The sequence below is a fragment of the Alosa pseudoharengus genome, unplaced genomic scaffold (assembly GCF_046254945.1).
Source record: "Alosa pseudoharengus isolate Yale_2024_CS ecotype anadromous, Long Island Sound unplaced genomic scaffold, YU_APseudo_1.1 YU_APseudo_1.1_scf_21, whole genome shotgun sequence".
NCBI classification, from domain to species: domain Eukaryota; kingdom Metazoa; phylum Chordata; class Actinopteri; order Clupeiformes; family Clupeidae; genus Alosa; species Alosa pseudoharengus.
In genome coordinates this window covers 2,521,942-2,547,311 of record NW_027468674.1, presented here as the reverse complement: position 1 = coordinate 2,547,311, position 25,370 = coordinate 2,521,942, and the positions used below count along the sequence as shown (strand labels likewise).

Genomic DNA, 25,370 nt, shown 5'->3' with positions numbered 1-25,370 from the left:
AATTCCATATGTTATCTTAATGCAGAGGAAGTAGATTGGGAACCAAATAGAACGTTCAAGCATTGTTTTTGTTTTTATTGTTGAAAGGGTCCATAGGGGTGAAATATAGCTGACCGCTGGGAGACGGACATGCACTCTAAAAAACATTGGGTTAAAAACAACCCAATTTCAACCCATCCACTGGGTAAATAGTGGTCGAGCCCAGCACTGAGTTATATTAGCCCCGAAAATTGGGTTGTTCGGTCAACCCAATGAGTTGGGTTGATAGTCTAACCTAAACATTGGGTTATCGTAACAAAACTGTTAGGTTAAACCTACATAATTGTTGGGTAGGCTATCTTATACAACCCAGGATTTATATTATTTTTACTGTCATCTCTGGGTTATGCTGACCTAATTTATGGGTTATTCTAAGTATCTTATTTTTCTCCTTAATCCAATCACTATTAATTAATAATAATTCAAATAAATGTTTGCAAATCATTAATGTTACAATATAATGTTTTAAAATCCATCCAATGGGCAACAATAGCCATGCAATGAAATAAAACAGTTCGACATTTATTTATTTGCCAGTTTATTTTTCGAACAGATAGCTAGAAAAAGCTTGTGATACTTCCATGAAGGCAGGCAGATTCCACCGTCCGTTTTGGGGATCACCCCTGTGAATCAAAGAAAAAAAAAGAGTGCATTAATCACTGTTATTTACAGAACTTTATCTCAAGATTTTAATGAACCATTATCATTGAATGATGTTGAAAAACATTAAAAATCCACCAGGAGACAAAATATTAGCGCAACACACTCGGAAACCATGACCACCTATGCAGTTATAATAACTTGTAGCTTCTAGTTCTAGATGCTAACGTTACCGGGTAACGTTATCTAAATGACTGTCTGATAGTGCTACTACAACCAGAGCCCATCTTCTGTGCTACAACCAAAAACACCCAGTAACGTTAAGTTACATGGCTATAATATGAAGCTACCCTGAATGAATTAATAAGATGTTGTTTGCCATTATTATTACCGTATGTGTGGCTTGTGAAGAGACTAACATTACTTCAACTGTGTTGGCTAATATTAGCTGACAAACGTTAGCTGCAACCATAGATCTAGTCTAGGCTACAACCACCAAGCATATTTAATTAGCATTGATGCTAGCTATATGGTCTGCTAATGTCAACCAGCTTGGTATGCTCATTTTAGTTCGTTGTAAAAGTTCGTTTTGTTTCTGTCAGCAGTTCATACCCAGTAAACAAAGAACTATGTTTTTATGAGTCTGTCTTTGTGTATATTTAACATGAACAGTAATTGTAAGTTAATGTTAGCTAACGTTAGTTAGCATGAATGACACAATTGTTAACCTGTTTGAGGCTGAACGAAATTGGCAGGCAGAATATCCATTCATATCATGAAGGGTAGCTTCTACATCTCTGGGTGGACTTTTAAAATCAGTCTGGATAAAACATTTTAAAAAAAGTTAAAGATACATACCTTACGAAATCGCCTGATTTCCATTGCATGCTGACAGCTGGTGGACTGGACGGTTGGAAGAATAACGATGTTTTTTCGAACTCTCAAATAACTATGCAGCTGTGTTAAAGTCACCCAGGTGCTGGGTAGTGTACTCCACGTCAGGTGGGAGAGAGGAGGGGCGCTGTCCTAAACTATCAACCCAACAAGCTGGGTTACAGAAAATAACCCAACATGAGTAAAAACAACCCCACAAAATGCCCTGACAGCCTCAACCCAACGTTTGGGTTAAGAAAATAACCCAGTATTTTTTAGAGTGTGTGAACCTGGTCCCTTCTACAGCTTTGGGCTTTTGTCTTACTTGGTGTGGACTATTTCATCATACGTTTGAACTGCATAGCCTCTTAAAAGGCCTTCTAGACTTTTGAAGTGATATGGTATTAAAATCTGGTGTTGACTTATTTACCAAGTTCTGCAGGGCCAGTTGCAAATTAATTTGAACGACTGTAGCCTAACGCCTGAAGCAAATGAATCAAAAATATGGGCTTCAATAGGAGAATAAGACTATGTCATGTTTAAACTTCATTGTGCAGCTTAATGGAGAAAGAGGAATTGATCCTACATGGTCTGATTTGATTCGGACCTCTTGGTCCGCCCATGGCCCATTGCGGAAGGTGCATTTAGAATTGTTAGGCTACACTGACGAGAATGTTGTGCATGACTCTGAAAAGATTAAAATAAATTATGTCTAAACTTCATCAAGCTTTTAGGCCTAATAAGAAATAAAAAAATCTCCTGTCGCAGATATAGCCTGAGGCGTGACGGCCATCCAATGCGTCAAATTGTGACAGAAAATGGCTACTGAAAAAGTGTCTGAACTAGTTGTGCAGTGACCTACAGTACAGTATCCTGCAGATAATTCAGAACATTGTGTGTGAGTCTGTGTGTGTGTGTGTGTGAGTCTATGTGTCTCTGTGTTTGAGCTATCAGGATGTGAGGAAATTAGTCTTTAAGAGATATTTTTAGACAGCACAGCACTTTTTTAAGTGTTATATAAATAGATCGAAATGGACGTTTCTTTAGGCCGACTGAAATGAACGTTTCTTTAGGCCGGCTGAAATGCTGTTTTGTAGCTGTGTTGAGCCCTCTACTCAAGCGGTCCCTCAGTAACCCAGGTGACAGTGGAATCTTATGAAACTTGTTAAACACATACACATACACACTCTCAGTGAACCATGCACCTGAGTTCCTCCTGAAACACACACACACGCTCACATAGACACACACCCTCTTAGACACACACATGCAACCCTTCCTGACACACACTCTCTTTACCCTTTGCACATGAAGCCCCTCCTGACAGATGAATGGCCAGAGCTCTACTGGCTAGTCTGATGGTTAACTTTGTTTGAGAATTAGAGGATTAGTCAATAACTTTCCTCCTTTTGTACTTTCTCTTTATGTCAATCTCTCACTCTCTCTCTCTCTCTCGTTCAGGGTGCTTGTGTGGGTATGTGTCTGTTACCATAGAAACAGGTTTGTTTTCGAGTGACCTCCCTCTCTTTGTTATCTCTCTCACTTCCTCTCTTTCCTCTCTGTTCTCTCTGTGTTTTCTCTCTTGCTCTCTCTCCTCTCTGTTCTCTCTCTTCCTCTCTCTCCTCTCTGTTCTCTCTGTTCTCTCTCTCCTCTCTGTTCTCTCTCTCGCTCTCTCCATCTGTTCCTTGTAGTGTTGTCACGATACCAAAATTATTGTTTCGATACCGATACCAAGTCAAGAATTGCGATTTCGATACTTTTTCGATACTTTTCCTGAAAAGGGAGAAACACTCTCAAATATCATTGCTGTTCTTTATTTTAAAACAGAACAACGGGACAACATTCTAATCATATAACACACTATTAAATGAACATATAACCAGCAGATATATTAAACATTTGAACAAAATATGAAATATCAAAATATCTCAGTTATCATAAGAAACATAAGAGTTACTGGTAATAACTTTATATTGATTCTAAACTTTGAATAAAAATATGAACAGCGATTATATTAAACAATGTTTCTGAACTGTATTCAGAAGATTAAATATCAAAATATAAATAATATCAATGTAAGTAATGGCATTCAAGGTAAAAAAAAAAAAGCACAAAAAATTGCAGCAATACTCTGTCAGTTGTGCAACCTTTCCTTTCAGGGGAGAAAACTCAGCCATTAAGCTTTATTTTAATTCTGGACTTTGAATGAAAATATTATACAATTATAATAAACATAAACAAAATATTAAATATCAAAACATAAATAACAAATTAAAGCAATGGCATTCAGTTTTTAAAAACAAATTAAATTTAGCTGCATTATCTCTTATCAAAACTGAGTTGTTGTTTTTTCTCCAGTGAGCATTAGCCCTAGAATGGCCAGCAGATGTTAATTTCTTATTCTGTTCCTTGTGTAAGTTCTTGGCCAAGAAAACTAGCATTTCTAAATGTTCCTCAGTCAGTCTGGAACGTCTTGCTGTGAGCAGTCTAGACATCTTGTTTGATCTGAAGAAGCCTGACACAGTCTTACGGAGCCTGGACAGACAGCTTGCCACACGATCGATATCTATGGCTTTGTTCACTGCCAAATGCAGATTGTGCCCAAAACAGGGTATCCAGGTGTATTCACTGAAAGCCTTGCGGTTGTTTGACGCATTATCTGTTGTAATTCCAGCCAAATTGGCCATTTCTAGCTCCCATGAATCTGTAATGATTTCCTCCAGGGCTTCCTTTAGAGTGTCTGCTGTGTGATCAGAATACAATGCAGAGCACCCTAAACACCAGGACTGTATCTCCCAGGACTGTGTAATGAACTGGACTGTTACAGCCATGTAAGTGTCAACAGTTCTGCTGGTCCAGAGATCCGTGGTGCAGAAAACTGTATTTGGCGTAGGCCTAAGGTGTGCACTGATTATCGATCTTGTTTCATTGTACATCTTGGGAATTTCACTGTACATGATTGATGAAAATTCCTGGATGGGATGTCATACCTTTTGTCTAGATTTTGCATAAGGTTTCTGAACCCAGCTTTTTCCACTATATAAACGGGCACTTGATCCAGACAGATGAATTTTGCTACTGCCCTGTTAAGCCGTTTTACCTCCTTGGAATCCCTGGGCTACTTGTTGTGCTGCTCAAACATAGCTTGGAGGGTTGGCTGCTGAGTTGGCTGCTGCCTTTGAGGAGTTGCTCTTTCGGAGCCCGTGGCTGCAGACTTCTGTAGAGGAAGAAAATGGAAATATTTCAAATATGATGGTGATAAATTTATCATAACGGAGGACCTAAAAAGTTTATGTGTGATGGTAACAATAACTTTTGACTGACTTAACATAACATGTAGGCTATGCAATGGTTAGTGATATAGTGCTTATAACTGCTAACATTCACTTAGCCATAACATTATCATAATTAATAGTAGGAAATAATGAGTTAACCTAATGTTATTTAAGCTGATAAATGGATTAATATAGGCTAATGTTTCCTGTACTTCAATGTCTGATTTCTTTGATGGATTCTTTGAACTTTATAATTTGAGTCCATCACACAAATACACCTACTTTGCGTAGGTCTGTGCTCTTTAAATGCTGTAATAATCTAATATAAATAAGTCACTGACAAACATGCACATTCTCTGATTATAATCATATAGCCTATAGATCATTTTAGCTGATGCATGCTTTATTTTAGCAGCTTGCAAATTAAGAACGTTATCTATGAAAGCTGCGTTTTCAGAGATGTTGAATTAGACGTAGGCAGGCAGGCTACTGGTTAGCCATGAGGATAATGCCCATAGTTAGCCTAGGCCTACTATATCTCTAGATAGCCTTTTCATTTCACTTATTTAAGAGCATGAATGTGATCGTGTTATCTTTCACATACTAACCTGTCGGTCTTTAAACTCCTTGTACAACTCGGCGTGCTTGTCGGCCAAGTGTTTCGCCAGGTTCGAGGTGTTAATAATAATAATATAATAATAAGCTTTATTTGTATAGCACCTTTCATACACAGAATGCAGCTCAAAGTGCTTTACATTTGAAGCATGTAACACAATAATAGTCAGTCAGTCATTATCAATCACATTTCTTCATTGCTGGGGCCGTTTATGATCCACTCAGCAACATATCAAAAATATAGAAAATGACATGTCATAAGACTGGCAGCCTTAACCCTCTTACCCCCCACAAGCACGCCATATGGCAACTGTGGCAAGGAAAAACTCCCATATTCCAGGAAGAAACCTTGAGCAGAACCTGACTTAATAGGGGGAGCCCATCTGCTTCTGGCTGGCTGCGCCCTCCAATAGCAGCAGATGTAGAATAATCTGAAAAAGTAGTCTACAGGATAAGACGAGTTAACTAAAAGCTTTCCTGTACAGGTATGTTTTCAGATCTTTTTAAAAAATATTTACTGAACTCGCCTGCTTGATGTACAGAGGCAGGGTGTTCCATAGTTTGGGGGCATAATGGATAAAAGCAGCTTCTCCACTTTGTTTGTGGAGCACTTTGGGTACAATTAAAAGATTAGAATTGGATGATCTAAGTTTCCTTTGTGGTTGATAAGATATTAAAAGCTCAGAGATATATGAAGGTGCTGTGCCATTCAGAGCTTTGTAAGTAATTAACATAACCTTAAAATCAATTCTATAGGAAATAGGGAGCCAGTGCAGTTCAGCCAACACAGGGGTGATGTGTTCTCTCTTCTTAGTCTTAGTTAAAAGTCTAGCCGCAGAGTTCTGTATGAGTGCCAATTTCTTTAGATGTTTTTTGGGAAGACCAGTGAAAAGTGCATTGCAGTAGTCTAACCTGCTAGTGATAAAGGCGTGAATTAGTTTTTCTGCATCTTGTTGAGTTAAAAAGGGCCACACTTTGGCAATGTTTCTCAGGTGGAAATAGGCTGTTTGAGTAACTTTACTGATATGGGGCTTAAAACTTAACTCTGCATCTAAGATGACACCGAGGCTTGTTACTTTTGTTTTGACCTGGTGTGCCAAGTTCCCCAGATTACTAAGAACAATATCTCGCTTTAGTTTTGGTCCCACCAAAAGTACCTCTGTTTTGTCATCATTTAGTTTCAGAACATTTTTGCTCATCCACTGATTAATGGAGGTTAGGCATGCAGTGAGGGAGCAAAGGCCATCTGGGTTGGTTGGCTCCACAGAAATATACAATTGGGTATCATCTGCGTAGCTATGGAAGTTTACATTATGCTGACTTATGACATTTCCCAATGGAAGCATATATAGGGAAAATAGCAGGGGACCAAGGCAGCTCCCCTGGGCCACACCAAAAGGCAAGTCATGTTTTTCAGATACATGATCTCCTAGACTGATATAAAAATCTCTGCCAGTAATGTAGGTTTGAAACCAGTTTAGAGCATTATCAGAGAGACCCACCCACTTCGCAAGGCGGTGAATTAGGATGCTATGATCAATGGTGTCAAATGCCGCACTCAAATCCAGAAGAATAAGGATTGAGACTTTGTTTGAGTCAGTAGCCAGTCTGAGATCATTGACTATTTTTACTAGAGCCATTTCTGTGCTGTGATTTGATCTAAAACCTGATTGGAATTTTTCAAGGATACTGTTTTCGTTGAGGAAGGTATTTAACTGATTACAAACAACTTTTTCAAGTACTTTGCTCAGGAACGGTAGATTTGATATAGGCCTGTAGTTGCTCAGATTGGTATGGTCGAGATTTGACTTTTTAAGTAAAGGTTTCACAACAGCGGTTTTAAAAGCAGTTGGAAATATACCTGTTTCTAATGAGGTATTTATTACCTTGAGAATAAAGGGAGCTAAGCTATCATATACTTTTTTGAGGAATCTAGTAGGGATTGGATCTAAAACACATGTTGAGGAGCCGGTTTGAGTTATAATTTTATCAAGCTCAGATTGAGTAATATTGCTAAAGGACCTTAATTTTGGGGGGCTGTTTTTGGGTGTACTATCAAACATATTACTTGTGTTACCAATAGCCTCCCTTATAGAAATTACTTTGTTTTTGAAGAAGTCTGCAAATTCTTCGCATCTTAGAGAGGATGCCTGACTGAGTGTATCAAAAGGTGTTTGATGCAATAGCCTATTAATGGTAGAGAACAACACCCTAGAGTTTCCACTGTTTTCAGCAATTACCTTAGAGAAGTGGTTCCTTCTCTCATTCCGAATAGCTCTATTATAATTTGCTATTTTTTCTTTTAGAATGGCACGGTGAACCTGTAACTTAGTTTTTCTCCATGTTCTCTCAGCTTTTCTACATGATCTTTTTAGATCATGGATATTTTCGTTCATCCAAGGTGTCAGTTTGCTACAGGGCCTTTTTTTAGTCTTTAAGGGTGCCACTCTATCAAGCATAGCGCCTAATTCATGATTGAGAGCCTCTACCATTTGATCAATGGGATGATGTAAAATATCTAAATTTATGGTGTCTATAAGAGCTATGAACTGCTGTTCTGCTCTAATGTCCAAGAGTCGCGATTTGATTGCAATTTCGGGATGAATTTTTGGAGTATGTAGTACTATATTAAAAGATACACAATAATGATCAGACATATTTATATCATTTATTGATAAGTCTGTGACTTCTATCCCTCTAGAAATGACTAGATCGAGGGTGTTGCCAAGGTTGTGGGTGGGTCCTGTAACATGCTGCTTTAGCTCCAAACTGTCCAACACATTAAGGAACTTACTGGCTTTAGCATCAGTTGTCTTATTGACATGAATATTAAAGTCGCCATTTACAATTATCCGATCATAGCTAGTGATGATGAGCGACATAAGTTCAGAAAACTGGTCGAGAAAGCCAGCCCATAGTTTAGGAGGGCGGTATAAGGTTAATAGAAGTACAGCTGGGTCAGCCTTCAGAGTGAGGGCAATGTACTCAAAGGAAGCGAATTCACCAAAGTTGACTCTAGTGCAACTATATTTGTTTGAGAGAATGGAGGCAATTCCACCACCTCGTTTGCCTTGTCTAATTGAGTGGAAGAAATTATAATTTGGGGGACAAGTTTCAACAAGAACAGCTTCGCTGTCTGAAGTCAGCCAGGTTTCAACAAGAAACAGAAAATCCAATTGTTTTTCACTAATAAAATCATTGATTGCAAAGGTTTTGGTAGTAAGTGCACCTATATTCAGTAAACCCATGTTAGCTGAAAATGCCTCTGGCTTTTGAGGAATATGCTGAGGTATGGAAAGAATATTTGTTAGGTTTCTAGTTTTAAATTTGTCTTTTCTTTTTACTATACGTTTGGTAGAAATCAACGTTGGAATAGAACTATAAGCATAAGTCATGCTATTGCATGAAGCAGCTTGATCTATGGTAGTAGTATTGTATGTTACCCTGCAGAAAACATTCTCAGACCCATCCACATGTATAATGCCATTCGAATCAATACCTGGGGGGCGTGAATCTGTAATATTTTCTACAGAATGTCAATGCCTCAGTGTGGACGCTATGTTGTCAGAGAGTAGCCTGGCTCCATGTTGGTTTGGGTGGAGACCATCACGCTTCAGCATACTGGGCCTCTCCCAGAACAAGCCCCAGTTGTTGACATAGGGGATGCTTAGGAAAGCGCAGTAGCGTTTGAGCCAGGTGTGGAGATCGAACAGTCTGGACCATCTCTCAGCACCTTTTCTGTAGGTAGGGAGAGGCCCAGAGATGACAAAGCATTTTTCTGTGCCCATCAGGGTGGTGATGAGAGTTTTGTAGTTTCCTGCAGTGCTACTGACTGCTTATCTCTGATGTCGTTTGTGCCCACGTGTACGATGATGTTGTTGACCTTGGTGTGGCAGGCCAGGATGCTTGGGAGTTTCTGCTGGATGTCTAGGACCTTGGCACCAGGGAAGCAGTAGACCTTGGAGGGACCGCTACATGATGGGGGAATGCAGAGGTCTCTAACCATGGAACTGCCCATGACCAGGGTGGAGGTTGATGAGGTCCGGGGAGGTGGGGGTCGGGGGGGCGCCGACTTTGAGGAGGGACCAGGATGGTTGTCTCGGGGCAGGAGGGGCTCCTCATCCTCGGTCAGAATGGCGTAGCGGTTTTCCAGTCGTATAGGTTGGGCTGGGCCTGAGTGCCGTCCGGACCGTCTGCCGTGCTTGTGATGCTTGCTTCTACGCCATGGCTCAGGCTGATGTGGAGTGGAGCTGGCCAGCAGAGCAGGCTTGGTTCTCAGCAGAGGCCGGGGAGAGGCAACAGGGACAGAAGTTGCATTAGTGCATGGCATGGTTAAAGTATTGGAGGACAGAGTGAAATCAGGGCATCTGGCATTAGTGTGTGTAAGAGAGGTAACGTTACTTACGGAGAGAATGGTGTCGAGGAACTGTTCATCCTTCTCAATCTGATGGAGGGTCGCTATTCTGGCTTCGAGTTCCACTATCTTTTCGCTGAGAAGAACGTATGAGTCGCAGCCTGGTGCACAGCTGAGGGGAGGCATCGTGTCGCGGCGAGGGCTCGTCGGTGTCAACTTTCTTTTAAACGTTTGTTTGCTAGTTGGCTAGCAACAGCGATATCGTGCAGTTCCTTGATAACTCGAACACAGGTAGCGGGTGAGTAATCTGAGATTACTCACTTTTATATTGAGTCACTAGTTCTGAGAGACGTTAGAAGGAATTTGATGCTTTCTTCTTCCAGATAGCGTTTCCTTGGCCCGGTATTATTTGCAGCCCTTGATGCTGGCTTAATCGTTTCACGTTAACGTTTGACAGAAAAGTTTGGCGATCAAGGTTATAGAGTCCGATAATCCAAAGCCTCGAGCAACAACAGTTTATGCAACAGTTTGTTCACAAGATATAATCAGTAGCCAGTAAATCCGTAGAAAGTAGATGGTAACAAGGAGATTTTAAGATAGATAAGTTTGGAAGTTTAGGTAGTTACATACGGAGCACGCCGACCGGACCGGAACCGGAAACTCGGAAAAAATATGATATAGCATTGACGGTCCTAAACCCTTCTAAAACTAATTGCGCTGTCAGGCTTGTCAAACTTTGGCAGTGACGTCGGCGGCAGCGTTTTCTCCCTTGTTGGCTCCCTTTGTTCGCATTTGTTTGTAGCACTGGCGACAAACAGGTCTGGACTTATCGGTAGCTTTGCCCTCACTGTCAGCAAGGTGTGCAAAGTACCTCCATATTTCACTCCTTATCGGTAGCTTTGCCCTCACTGTCAGCAAGGTGTGCAAAGTACTTCCATATTTCACTCCTCGCGTCATCTTTTTCTACCAGTCGTGGACCGGCGGCCACAGTATCACTTGTGCTCGCACATGCAGCCATCTCGCTGTAGTGTTGGGCACATGACAGCTGCAGCTTCTTTGCTGCGTGCGTGAGGAGAAAAAACACAGACGTCCACAGGGAGGCACTGGAAGCGTGCGTTGCACACACCAACATGAAATACGTCTCTTACAAATCTGGAACGCAGTCATTTTAGAAGTATCGGTACTAAGAAATTTAGGTATCGTGACGTTTTTAATTTGCGAGAATCGCGATACTTTTGAAGTATCGGTGCACCGTGCAACACTAGTTCCTTGGCTTCCTTCCGCTCCTCTCAAATTTAAATTAAATTCTTTACATACTTCAGAAATAATTTATGATGTCAGTCATGTTTGTGAAAAAAGTGTGTTGAAATCTCTCTCTCTCTCTCTCAGTTCAAAATGCTTTATTGGCATGACCATTCAAATGGAGACTGTTGACATTGAAACATATTTGTGTGTGTGTGTGTGTGTGTGTGTGTGTGTGTGTTATTGTATGTTTGAAGGTACGAGTGTGTGAGGGAGTTTCTTTGTAGTGTCAATATGGAGAAGGACTCGGCCCCTCCCTACCCTGGCCCCATGATGGACTATGGGGGTACTGCAGTTGGCCCCCAGCCCGGGTTTCAGCCCGGTTTTCAGCCTGGTTACCAGCCAGGCCCATACCCCCCAGGTAAAGACACACGCGCGCACACACACACACACACACACACACACACACACACACACACACACACACACACACACACAGGCCTGTACCCCCCTGGTAAGCATGACCAACAGACACACAAACACATTTTAGTCAGGAGGCAGTCTTGGTAGTGTCTGTGTGTGTATGTCTGACAAGTGGCGTACAACTAGTGTGTCATCTTAATTTGTTAGAAGTTGTCTCCGGGGTGTTAGCTAGCTTCCACCGCTGTGCCCCTGCTCTCGGGACAGTGGCCCTGCTAATATAACTGACAAGTCGCTAAGTCGCTTTGATTAAATTTAAATATAATCAGTGTTGGGCAAGTTACTTTTAAAATGTAATTAGTTACATTTACTAGTTACTCTCAAAAAGTAACTAAATTACTTACTCAGGTTCAAATTTTAAAAGTAACTAGTTACTTCAGAAAGTAGCTATTGCGTTACTTTCAAGTACATTTTTAAATGCTCAAAGCTGCAGTTGGCAAGTCTGACAGATTGAAGGGACTCTCATGCCCCTCCCCCACTACCATCGAGCACCCTCTCATCGAGTTTGTGCTCATTAGTGAGCACCAGACTGTACCAGACTGTGATTGACAGTCAGATCTCAAACAGCCCATGCTAACCATGAAATTTTACTCAACCTTAGCCAATCGTCAGCATTTATGCACTTGTCTCGTGCACTGCCCACTAACCAAGGAATAAATCTTTGCCTCTCGGCTCAGAGGTCTATTTGGTCTGATAAAAAAAACAGCTTCAATTATAGTAACGCGCCGCATTTTTTGGCAATGCGGCGTGTTAACGGTAACGGCGTTATTAAGATGGAAAGATAAATCAATTAGATTACTCGGTACTGAAAAAAAGTAACGCTGCTAGTGACGCCGTTATTTATAACGCTGTTATTCCCATCACTGAATATAATGTATGTAGCTGTGGTGTGTAATTTAATGTTGATTTTTTTGGTGGTGGGGGTGTTACGTCCTTGTGGTTTTTGTGCCCGTCGTTTGTTTAACTTCTGTTTCCTGATTTATTTCAGTGGGCAAATTAGTTAGTAAAATTACGTTTAATTGATCTCCTGCGACAGTGGCGTGTCAACCCTTAACTGGGGAATATGCAGGGATGTTTAAGACTGACCCTTTAACTGGGAAACATACAGGGATGTTTGAGACGGACCCTTTAACTGGGGAACATGCAGGGATGTTTGAGACAGACCCTTTAACTGGGGAACATGCAGGGATGTTTAAGACTGACCCTTTAACTGGGGAACATGCAAGTATGTTTAAGACTGACCCTTTAACTGGGGAACATGCAGGGATGTTTAAGACTGACCCTTTAAAGGGAAAGTTGGCAACTATTTCAACGTAATGAACCCGTTTAGAAATCATTTGGATGGTTAAATGACCTGTTCCGGTGAAAATGGTGACTTTTTCCGCTGCCCCTATAGCGTCCCCAGGCGGAAAACCAACCTTGCAACATTGAGACTATCGTCCTGGAAAGAGAAGTGAGAAACAAGAAACTCGTTTTTAATCGTGTTTCTTACCTTGTAACATCCACATTGTCTGCCGAACTTATGCTAACCGTTTTGCTAGCTTGTAAACAAATCCATGTGCTTTATCGTTACCTTTTTCCACAGTTTGAAATAGCATAATGCACAATTTCTCCAGCAGAGGGGGAAATCCTGCCAAGTTTCCCTTTAACTGCAGGGATGTTTAAGACTGACCCTTTAACTGGGGAACATGCAGGGATGTTTGAGACAGACCCTTTAACTGGGGAACATGCAGGGATGTTTAAGACTGACCCTTTAACTGCAGGGATGTTTAAGACAGACCCTTTAACTGGGAAACATGCAGGGATGTTTATAACTGACCTTTTAACTGCAGGGATGTTTATGACTGACCCTTTAACTTGGGGAACATGCAGGGATGTTTAAGACTGACCCTTTAACTGGGGAACATGCAGGGATGTTTAAGACTGAACTTTAACTGCAGGGATGTTTAAGACTGACCCTTTAACTTGGGGAACATGCAGGGATGTTTAAGACTGACCCTTTAACTGGGGAACATGCAGGGATGTTTAAGACTGACTCTTTAACTGGGGAACATGCAGGGATGTTTAAGACTGACCTTTAACTGCAGGGATGTTTAAGACAGACCCTTTAACCCTCTAACCGCCCATGTCGCAATATTGCGACAAGCGTCATTACTGAATAAAACAGACGATAGACGCGAGTACAGTGTAAAATCTCATTTGTACTCTTGACCACTAGTTGGCAGACACCCAGAGCTTCGATTCAAGCTCAACCTTTTTTTTCAAAGTTTTCAGGAAGCATGTGAAAAACACGCGAGAAACACACGAAGAAGACGTGGAAGCGATGCGGGCCATAGTTTTGCACAAATTGAAGCAGAAATACACCAAATGTTGAAAAAAAAATTAACGTGTGATGAAGTCTTGGATCTGTTAATCACCTATTCTGATTCTGAAGGAGAATATCTGCCTTTTGGAGAATATGATCGATCATCTATTGACTGATAGTCACGGTGCGTCTGTGAATGGAGGTACGTCTTTGCGACAGTGTCCACTAAGCATACCAAGCTTATTTCGACCCTCTGCCCAACATAGCTGGAGGTGCCAGTGGCAATAGTGATGATAGTGTCCGTAATGGACGTGGTATAGACAGCAGGGGTTGTAAAAATAGGGCTCTGAAGAACTACAAAGTCACCCGCGATATGGAACTGATTTGACCAGGCTACTTTATTGTATAGTAGCATAGGGTTTGTGATTATAGTAATAGTTTACTATTGTTGGTTTACATGTGACTGTATTCCTGTTCATTTGTTATGTCGGTGAAATGACAAAAAAAGAAAGTAAAACTGCTCAAATATGTTCAACATCTAGTATATACTGAAATGTGCATAATTCACGGTGGTTACCATCCAGTGACGTCATAATATGCAAATTAGATTAGTAAATTTACCCCCTTCATAAACTTCTGTTCATACTAAATGATTTTCACATTTACAGTAGGTCTCTGACCACTTGCAAGCCATGGCCTTTTGAAATTTTTATGTAGGCTAAAGGGTTAACAGACCCTGTTTGAGACGGACGATGAATGAGCTCAAATAACAGCTGCCACAATGCAACATCATTTCTGCTTGTGAGACCCTTGACAGGATGTGGCTTTTTATGGCAGTGCAACACATTTGTTACACATGCGCATTTGCACACACACACACACACACACACACACACACACAGAGCTGAACACACAGGTGTTACACATGCGTACATGCGCAGAGTGTGTACACTGTGGAGGTACACATCCTCAACAAAAAAGCAAATGCACACACACACACACACACACACACACACATACACATTCTTTTTTGGGGAGGTGTACAATGTGAACAACAAACAAAAACACATGTACATAATGTATACACACACACACACACACAGTTCTCAAACACTGTGCCGAAATTAATTTAATGCATATGTGGGTCAGTAGTTGATAAGAAAATATATATTAAGTGATCACATTCGCCGTACCCGCAAAAGGTCCCCAGATTTCCTGAAAGGGGACAATCAGCTTCACAAATGTCCTGTAAAAAGCATTAACAATGATTTAAAATTGTTTTTATGTCCATATGTGTGTATGTCCATATGTGTGTGTGTGGGTGTGTGTGTGTGTGCGCGCGTGTGTATGTGTGTGTGTGTCTGTGTGTGTGTGTGTATTTATCCCAGGCCCTGGTCAGTACCCTCCCCCTGGTCAGTACCCTCCTCCTGGTCAGTACCCGGCAGGTCCTCCAGTCGTGGGCCAGCCCACAGGTGAGAGCACACACACACACACACACACACACATACACACACACACACACACACACACAGATGTACACACACACACAGATGTACACACACACACACACACACACACACACACACACACAGATGTACACACACACACACACACAGAAGTACACACACAGATGTACACACACACACACACACACACACACACACAGAAGTACACACACAGATGTACACACACACACACCCACACACACACACACACACAGAAACACACACACAGATATACACACACACACACACACACACACACACACACACACACACACACACACACAGAAGTACACACACAGATGTACACACCCACACACACACACACACACACACACAGATGTACACACACACAAATGCAGAGGACAAATTTCCGTCAAGGACAAATAAAATAACATAACAGACACACACAGACAGGTGAGCAGCCATCTCCACCTTAACTGCCTAACTACACAACAACACACACTCACAGCAGCCATCTCCACCAACTACGCATACACACACAGAGTGGTCTTTCCATTCCCCCTTGTCACACTCACCCAACCACACACACTCACCCACCCACACACACACACACACACACACACACACACAAGAGTGTTCTCTCAGGTTTTGTAGACCTGAATGTGAAACTGTGGTGTCTAAATGTAAGCTGTGTGGTGTTACAACACTGTCACACAGCCCTGTGCCTGTGAACCTGCAAACTTACAGCCTGTCAGACTGGGGGCGGGCGTGATAGCAAGGACGCTAAACCCCAGAGGTGCTAGCGTTAGTCACTAGCAAGGATGCTAAACCCCATAGGTCTTAGCGTTTGTCACTAGCATGGATGCTTCTGTCTGTTAGTCACTTGCAAGGACGCTAAACCCCAGAGGTGCTAGCATTTGTCACTAGCAAGGACGCTAAACCCCAGAGGTGCTAGCGTTAGTCACTAGCAAGGATGCTAAACCCCATGGGTGCTAGCGTTTGTCACTAGCAAGGAGGCTAAACCCCATACTGCAGGTGCTAGCGTTAGTCACTAGCAAGGATGCTAAACCCCATAGGTCTTAGCGTTTGTCACTAGCAAGGAGGCTAAACTCCATGGATGCTTCTGTCTGTTAGTCACTAGCAAGGACGCTAAACTCCATAGGTGCTAGCATTTGTCACTAACAAGGACGCTAAACCCCATAGGTCTTAGCGTTTGTCACTAGCAAGGACGCTAAACCTCATGAATGCTTCTGTCTGTTAGTCACTAGCAAGGAGGCTAAACCCCATGGGTGCTAGCATTTGTCACTAGCAAGGAGGCTAAACCGCATATGGCAGGTGCTAGCGTTAGTCACTAGCAAGGATGCTAAACCCCATACTGCAGGTGCTAGCGTTTTATTATTATTTTATGTAAAGCACTTTGGTGCAATGCTATTGCTTTGAAATGTGCTATATAAATAAATTTCACTTGACTTGACTTGACTTAAACCCCATAGGTCTTAGCGTTTGTCACTAGCATGGAGGCTAAACCCCAGAGGTACCGTGTTAAATGCTCCAAATGTAAAGCACTTTGAGCTGCATTCTGTGTATGAAAGGTACTATACAAATAAAGCTTATTATTATTATTATTATTATGATTATTACCTTTATTATTATTATTATTATTATTATTATCATTATAATACAAATATAATAGACAAAACATTTTACAAAATACAGAATAATGTCAACTAGAAAAGCATTTCTTGAAGGAAATATAGTGCATGAAAATGCAAAAAATATTATGTAAAATATCATACAGAGAAAAAACAAATAATGCAGATATAGTTGCAATAGTGTTGCTAGGGTACATATGTTGGTTGTTATGCCAAATTAAGTGGTTGTTATGCTGGTTGCTTAGGTAATCCTGTTGGTTGCTATGGTGGTTGCTAGGTTGAAAACTGGTGGTTGCTAGGCTGTTGCTAGGGTATTTGACATGGTTGCTAGGCTGTTGCTAGGATATTTGACATGGTTGCTAGGGTATCTGACATGGTTGATAGGCTGTTGCTAGGGTACTTGAGGTGGTTGCTAGTCTGTTGCTAGGTTAGTTGTGGTAGTTGCTATGCTGGTTGCTAGGTTAAAGTCATTGGTTGCTATATTGGTTGCTAGGTTGTAACTGTGGAAGTGGTTGCTAGGCTGTTGCCTGGGTATTTGGCATGGTTGCTAGGCTGTTGCTAGGGCATTTGACATGGTTGCTAGTCTGTTGCTAGGGTACTTTAGGTGGTTTCTAGGCTGTTGCTAGGTTAGTTGTGGTGGTTGCTATGCTGGTTGCTAGGTTAAACTCATTGGTTTCTAGGTTGTGGAAGTGTGGAAGTGGTTGCTAGGCTGTTACTAGGGTATTTGACATGGTTGCTATATTGGTTGCTAGGTAGATGAGGTTTAATAGTTGGAATCACTGAACAGTTAAATAGATAGTTTAGATAGTTTAAATCAGTGTTTTTCAACCACTGTGCCGGGGCACATTAGTGTGCTGTGAGAGATCATCAGGTGTGCTGCAGAAAATTACCCAAATGTCACTCACTGGTCCAGAAAAGCAACTGTTGCATCAAATAATTTATAATCACATGCTCTCATTGATTGTATGATTGCACTATTTGTGGTATGCAGGCATTGTACAACGGGGCCCCATATCCAGTATTCACAGAATCATCACATATTCAGTTCATAACAACAATTAAATTATAGATATAGTCACCTACAAATCACACGGACACCAAGCTCAATGACTACAACCAAGAGCAAGTCACACATGAAGTTTTGTGTTGTTGGCTGCACAGAACAACACAAATCCTTGCACTTTCTCCCAGCCAAAGACGACAGAAGAACCGAGTGGCTCCACTTCATTGTCGATGGCCATGTTCCAGCAACAGTCGGCAAAAATGTTGTGGTGTGTGCGAACCACTTCAAGACAGACTACTTTGAAAACTTAGGACAGTACACTGCAGGATTAGCCATCAAACTTCGTTTGACAGAGGGATCTGTACCTACTGTTCGTGGCAAGTCACAAGATGAGAGACATGTAAGTACTTTCAAATAATGACTTTTGTGTTTCTATCGCAGTTAAGCATGAACTAACGTTAGGCTGTTCGTGTTTTGCCATTAAGCACAAGCTAACGCAAACATTACGGCTAACGTTAGCCCTGCATCTGCTTGGAGTGAGCATTTTCTCCATTCCAAATTGCAAATGCAGCACACAGCCGATCGAGTCATATTTGACAATCCCAGTCAATAATATCTGAAAGTAATGATTTGAAAATGTTGTCTAGACGCTAGACCTCCATTAAATATTGTCATGTTATCCACAATTGAGGCGACCAACAGCTAAAAGCCCTTAGTATAAGCTAATGTTAGCTTGTAGCCTCACTTTATAACGTTATCCAGTGTTTGCACATTTCCCCTATAGCTCTATTTCATTTAAGCTGCAAGGGTTTGTCACAATTTGTAGTCGTTTTGTCCTTACTGATAAGGAGTTAGATATGGTCATGTTATCTACAATGAAGGTGGCCAGTAAGCTCTTGGTCTAGGCTAATGTTTGCTGTTGTAAATAAAGCGAGATATAGTACTGACAGTGCAAGAAGTTGTAGCCTCAGTTTTTAGCTCAAAGTAAACGTGCATATTATGTGCATGCCATTATTTTCATGTTTGGTTTTCTCTTTACTGCGCAAGACTCTACCTGGCTGCTCTGCATTACAATGAGGATGCTGCACGAGACCAGGCCACCTTATCCTCTGGGGACCCTCTCTACAGGATGCATTTTCCAAAGTACAGGGAGAGTGCAGGGTGAAACCCATCAAAACCGAGACAACATTCCGTAAGTTACATAATTTTTTATTTATCAACAATAAAAGATCTGTTCATTTTGCATGCTATTGCACTATGGTGTCTTTACAATGAACAAAACAATAAATAAATGTACAATGAAATACTTTACAAACTATGTACATAGTTACAGAAGTGTTTGTGAAATATTGCACAGGGTATGTGGAACACTTGATGGGCTTAATCATGGGCGAGGTCTTTGTGGACCAAGAAGCATACAGGGAGGAACTCCTGAAAATAAGCATTCCTCCGGACCTGTCCTCAGAGTTTGAGCACCCAGAGAAGGAGGAGGAGGTGATCGGCAACTATGTGTCTCGCTTCAATCCAGGGGAGGCAGTTTGAAGCCCACGTATTGTCCTTGGCTGTCAGGAAACTCCCGACGAACACGCAGGACCACACATGACGGGATGACGACCCTTATTCTGCATCCAAGGAATCCCCAACACCAACTGATAAAGCTCCTGTAGGCAAGCTATCTTTAACGACTAAAAAAAAAAAAAAACATTGCAGTAGTTAGCAGGTTACATAATCTGTCAGTTCTGTCAAAAGTGCAAAGTGCACAAAGTGCAATTGTCATATTGCATATGTCATGTTTTATTTCTGTTTTGTGTAATAAATATATTGTAATTTTATTTATATTTAAATGTGTCACGAGTGTATGTTTGATACCTGCTGAATTTGCAGACAATAGCCATACATAAAAAGAAAGAAAACAACAATTGGGGCTTATGTTGGTGTGTAAGGCCATTAGTGACCTATGAACATTAGTAAGACTAACATCTGTTTTTGCTGATAAAAACGGTAGCCTGTCACTTCTCATAAACACTGGGAAAAACTAATAAGTAGCTTAATAAATAACACATACTGCTCTATTCCCCGTAGCTGTAAGGCCCCATGGTCAGCTCTGTATATGTTCAGTGCGTTCTGAAGAGAATAAACATTCAGGCACACCGGGTATAAACCCGTCTGCTGCAGACGTCGTGTGATCTATAATGCTATGGTATGGTAAGGTGAGTGCTATGCTAGCACAGTCGCTAGCATTATTCGTAAATGAGTGAGTAATATGGCAGCATACTCGCTAGCTCATTTATAAATAAGTTAGTAACACGGTAAGATATTTGCAGGCCTATCTGTATCTTAGAAAAGTTACCTGTGTAATCTCCTGGCAGCATATACTCTGCCTCAATTGGCACTGCCCAACAATATCCACAAGCACACCTATATAATTAAAATAATAATAATAAAAGCTAATCAAGTGCTGTGAATCTAGTGAAGTTTCAAATACAAGCAAATGTTAAATATTGTAAAAAGACTGGCTTTGTCACGAAAAATTACATTACATTTACTTCGTAACAGGCTGAACAGGGTGAAGGCTAATAGCCAAGACTAATTTGGCACGTAGGAGAGATAGCAAATACATTGATTTAAAAAGTTAACAAACCATTTAGAAACTGCTTGCAGCATTCGTGAAGGTGTTTCTGCAGGTGGCTCCTCTTCATCTTGATCTGGGTCCGACTCTGGGTCGAAAATGTTGGGCTAGAGTGCGCCTCTGTATTCTGTCATTTTCACCCAAGCAGTGGAGGTTTTCACGTGAAGAAAACGAACAGCGTAAACATCTGACAGGTGGGGCGTGGTCAGCAGTAGCTTATTTGCATAAAAGTGATAGAGTCCTTAAACGGCTCATTCTGAAAGGGACTGAAGCTGGCAAGAATTAGGCTGCAGAGATCTCTTTATGTGAGATTGATTTTGTGCAAAAAACTTTATGAACATGTTTTGTATAGCCCATAGACCTATTCTAACTTGTTTAAAAAGAGGTATAATATGTCTCCTTTAATATAGTTGGAATGACTGAACAGTTAAATAGGTGGATAGTTTAAATGGTTAAATTATTTGCAAGGTAGATGAGGTTTAATATAGTTGGAATGATTGAACAGTTAAATAGATGGATAGTTTAAATGGTTAACTTATTTGCTTGGTAGATGAGGTTTAATATTGTTGGAATGACTGAACAGTTAAATAGGTGGATAGTTTAAATGGTTAAATTATTTGCTAGGTAGATGAGGTTTAATATAGTTGGAATGACTGAACTAGGTAGATGAGGTTTAATATAGTTGGAATGACTGAACAGTTAAATAGGTGGATAGTTTAAAAGGTTAAATTATTTGCGAGGTAGGCCTAGATGAGGTTTAATATAGTTGGAATGACTGAACAGTTAAATAGGTGGATAGTTTAAAAGGTTAAATGATTTGCTAGGTAAATGAGGTTTAATATAGTTGGAATGACTGAACAATTACATAGGTGGATAGTTTAAATGGTTAAATTATGTTGTGGACAGAGGAAACAGTTGAACAAGATGTGAGAATGACACTGTATGCTTAACTCATTGAATGCCAAGCTGTTTTCGGAAGCTTTGTCCTAGAGTGCCAGCAATCTAGACCATTGTTGATGATTTTTGTACAGCCACAGCATATTCTGTGTTATAGCTATGAACACATACAATGGCTCGTTTAAAAGGTGAGACATTAAGCTCTCAGTGGGTGCAAACCGTGTATTTCTACACGCCTCTGTTCCTGAGAAATCCCAAGCTAAACAGTGGCTAGTTTTCATCAAAATCGCTGTTTATTTTCTAGAAATGGATAACGTCTTTCATGAAATATGAAGTGTTGCGTGTAAAGTTTCCGGGAAGTGACCTGGCGAGACTGCCACCTAGTGATAGACGCACGAAAATGGCCTGGTTTTGAGCTGACGTGCATGCGTCACTGATTCGACCCAAAGCGGCAACCGAGTTATGATAAAATGTCCAGATAAAATGTCCAGATTGTGCGTTTTCACTCAATGCTAGACAGTGTATTATGTCTCTGCTCTGTTTGTATGGAAATTGCAAGAATCCACATAGTTCTATTAAATCTATTAATTAAACAGCCTTCCGACAGGTTGAAGCGGAGCTTTGCTACCAACGTTATCGGGTAGTTTCGGTTTCTGTCGCGTGCACGCATGCATTGAATGAACGCTCATACCACTACTTAATTGTACGGCTCTATGCAGGGGCGTCACTAGACCTTATTCACTGGGGCACGTGCCTTAGTAAAAGTCTCTAGTGCCCCAGTAAAATTCTAGCGCTGCTCTCACTGGAAACGGCATTCATGAGCGCATCTCCGTGCCTGCTTTAGTCATGACTCGAGCCTGTCACTTACCAGCCAATAAAAATAAAAAAGGGAAAAAAAGAAAGGGGCCATAATAGCCAATCAGAAAATAGCACCTCTGTAGCTGGGTAAGATTGAACGCAACATCCAATGAAAATCGTTCACATGATTCTTCCGAGTGTTTCGTTGTATTGTGGAAACTGCTGGAGCTCATCACATCACTTTGAGCGCAGAGTAAGTCGTCCCCTGTTTTAATGTTACAACAAATTCACAGCTTGTTTGACAGAAAAAATGACAAGTTGATCGCTGTTAGAGAATGTTGCCCACATAATTAGCATCTGTTTTTCAATGCTTAGCGTCATTGTAGCCTAAATTTAGCAACAGTTTACCAGCTAGTGCTCTCTCCCTCACACACACACTCACACCATGCGTAGGCTGCATGCACACATGCGGAGAATTAATAATGATTTACGTATACTGTAGAGAGAGTCCTGTAAAAGTAACTTATACTGTTTGTGAAGCTGTCCTACTGTAAAACTAAACATAGCCTTCTGATAAACTATTCAGAGATGTGAGGACAGTGAGGAGAGATGAGGAGGATGAGGGAGGTATGATAATTGCCCACATTAACGATAACATTAACATTTATGTTGGTAGCCAGTGCTGTGATTTGATCTATGGTTTAATGGCAAACTTAAATAAGTTTGCTGCATTTGCAAATGTAGCCTATAATAATCTACACAGAATCAGAGTCTGATTCTGTGCAGATTATTATAGGCTACATTTGGAAATTATCACCAAAAGTCAGTATGAAGGCTTTAGTAGGCTATTTAAGCTACAAAGAACTGCAGTATTGCCAGGATGACTATAGGACCCTTGCCTGGGAGGGAAGTATATCGCAATTTTGACTAAAAATAAGCTTCCCCTGTGTTAGTAGGAAAGCCTATTAAATTCATGCAGTGAGATAGTGGCTGCTACTTGAGGGAGAGTGCTGGTCCTACAGTATGACAGTGACAATAATGATTTTGAAGCTTGTAGCCTACCCGTAGGCTAGCCATTTATTTCATATTGCGCGCACATTTTTTTTTTTTTTAATGTAGGCTATTGGGAGTTGGGGGCCTGTGCCCCAGCAAAGCTCTAGATCTAGAATCGCCCCTGGCTCTATGTCTAATGACATCGAATTAAGTATTTTCGTGCAGAAACGTTTGTTTTCTTTTTCTGTCGGTCCGCGGTTCCTTGATCAATTGCGCAGCAAATTATCACACGAAGCACCAGGCCTAATTTCACTCCACGGCTCCGCGGCCCATAGTTTGCGAAACGCTGTGTTAGAGTGTCTAGTTTCGTAATTTAAAAAAAAAGCTAAAAACGTAATATTACCTTTTTTGCACTCAACGCATGGGAAGGAAAAACGTAATATTACGTTTTTGGCACTCAATGAGTTAAAGCCTGAGAAACTGACAGTTGATGCAGGTGGCCGGAACACCTGGCCTAGGAGTCTAATTGCTTAACAGCCCGATTGTGATGTCATCAGCCAATGTTAAGTCCATGGGGAAATTTTGAGTAGTTTTTAATTAATAGTTTAAAAAGTATAAAAGTTACAAAGTTGCACTGTAATAATAATAAGATCAGGCGGACCACGACCACTTTGCCAATGAGTTCAAATAATAGACGAGTGCAAATGTGTGTAGGCTATATACTCTGCTAGCTTTTAGTAAAGCATGGTTTAGTGGAACAGGTTAGTTGTGGTGGTTGCCTGTAAGCTTGCCCAGTTATTTCTCTTTATTATATCTGGGATGTGAAGCCATGTAGCATCGTCCACAATTAGTTGTGTTGACCAAGATACAAGGATACAAGGAAGTTTATTGTCACATGCATATAGCTACTGGATGTAAGAAATGCATTGAAATTATGTCTGGTGTCAGCCTATTTGTGCATTTATGGGGGGGGGGGGGGTAAAAAGTGCAGTAGAAGAGGGGTTTAGTAGATTAAATGGCAAGGGCAAGTGGCAGCCTCTACATATGGAGGCGTAGGTGCCACCTTTACCCCTAATGTGCACAGTGTTGGGGAGTAACGGAATACATGTACCGGCGTTACGTATTCAGAATACAAATTATGAGTAACTGTATTCCGATACAGTTACAAGTTAAATAGTTGGTATTTAGAATACAGTTACATTGTTGAAATCAATGGATTACATGACGATACTTCTCTGTTTCATAAGTTTATTCACTCTCTAAATAAATTAAGGCAACTCCATTTCCCAGAAGCTCCTGAAAGCAATCGATGATGAAATTGTTTACATGTTTAAATCCAAGCCCCGCCGTCTTGCACTAGCATCAAAACGCAGTCAGCACGCATTATGGACGCGTCATCGGAGACCCTGAAATGACTGTTTGCACAGCAAATTAGGAGTAGCCTAAAGTAAGTGGAGGTAACTCCTGTTCCTCACTGATCGTGGTTCCTGATGTCTGTTCAAAGGATATTTTCCCAAGTATTAACAGCTCAAGCTACTTCGGCCAATCGGTTACACAGTTTGCTAATCAATAAATAAAGCCTAGTTCACGTGTTGATTTAGACCTAGGCCTACAATAAAACCAATCTCTAAAATAGGAACTGCATTCTAAGTTTTTTATTCTAACTTAAAATAGATTTATGGATTTTTTTTTCTAATTAGATCTACATTTACGTTTTAAAAAGAATTATATGGTGCAGCCTCTGAAGAATTATTCTTGCGAGTAAGCCTAGCATATTAACGTGCGGTTTTTGATTGTCATTACGCGATCACGTTCATTTTGAGAGCCCTGATATACAGTGTATATATAGTGTTTACATTTACAGGTCATTTGCGTTCCACCTGTCATATGCGCCCCTCACTTGTACTGGGTTGATGCCACCGGCACATCTTAATTATAATTTCTGGCTACGCCCTTAAAGTAGCCTATTTATTTTGTTTGTTTTAATTAGCCTAGTCGCCTGCTGTAGTTTTAGTGGTAACCTTGCTATTTTAAAGTTGTATCAGGTAGCTATGTGGGCCTAACACTTCAGCCATTTGGAACAGACGAACACACCAGAATAGGCCTGTTTAGTAGGCCTAAGCAGGATTTGATGGCTGCATTCCTACAC

At 40.9% G+C, this 25,370-nt stretch overlaps 1 protein-coding gene and 2 long non-coding RNA genes across 4 annotated transcripts in view; 2 read left to right on the top strand and 1 right to left on the bottom strand.

Moving 5' to 3' along the window:
• The window catches only part of LOC143137445 (lipopolysaccharide-induced tumor necrosis factor-alpha factor homolog), a 70,603-nt gene that overhangs the window by 35,598 nt on the left and 9,635 nt on the right, over nt 1-25,370 (top strand). For both annotated transcript variants that reach the window (XM_076297642.1, XM_076297641.1), the window contains exons 2-3: nt 11,256-11,419; nt 15,172-15,255. In XM_076297642.1, coding sequence (XP_076153757.1) covers nt 11,293-11,419; nt 15,172-15,255 — 211 coding nt within the window. In that variant the 5' untranslated portion in view covers nt 11,256-11,292. The remainder of the gene's footprint in view (nt 1-11,255; nt 11,420-15,171; nt 15,256-25,370) is intronic.
• On the top strand, nt 18,001-19,351 carry LOC143137446 (uncharacterized). Its single transcript, XR_012989961.1, has 3 exons — nt 18,001-18,304; nt 18,952-19,096; nt 19,262-19,351. It is a non-coding gene; the product is annotated as an uncharacterized LOC143137446 (long non-coding RNA).
• LOC143137447 (uncharacterized) lies at nt 19,098-20,927 on the bottom strand. Its single transcript, XR_012989962.1, has 2 exons — nt 20,546-20,927; nt 19,098-19,589 (listed from the first exon to the last, which is right to left on the bottom strand). It is a non-coding gene; the product is annotated as an uncharacterized LOC143137447 (long non-coding RNA).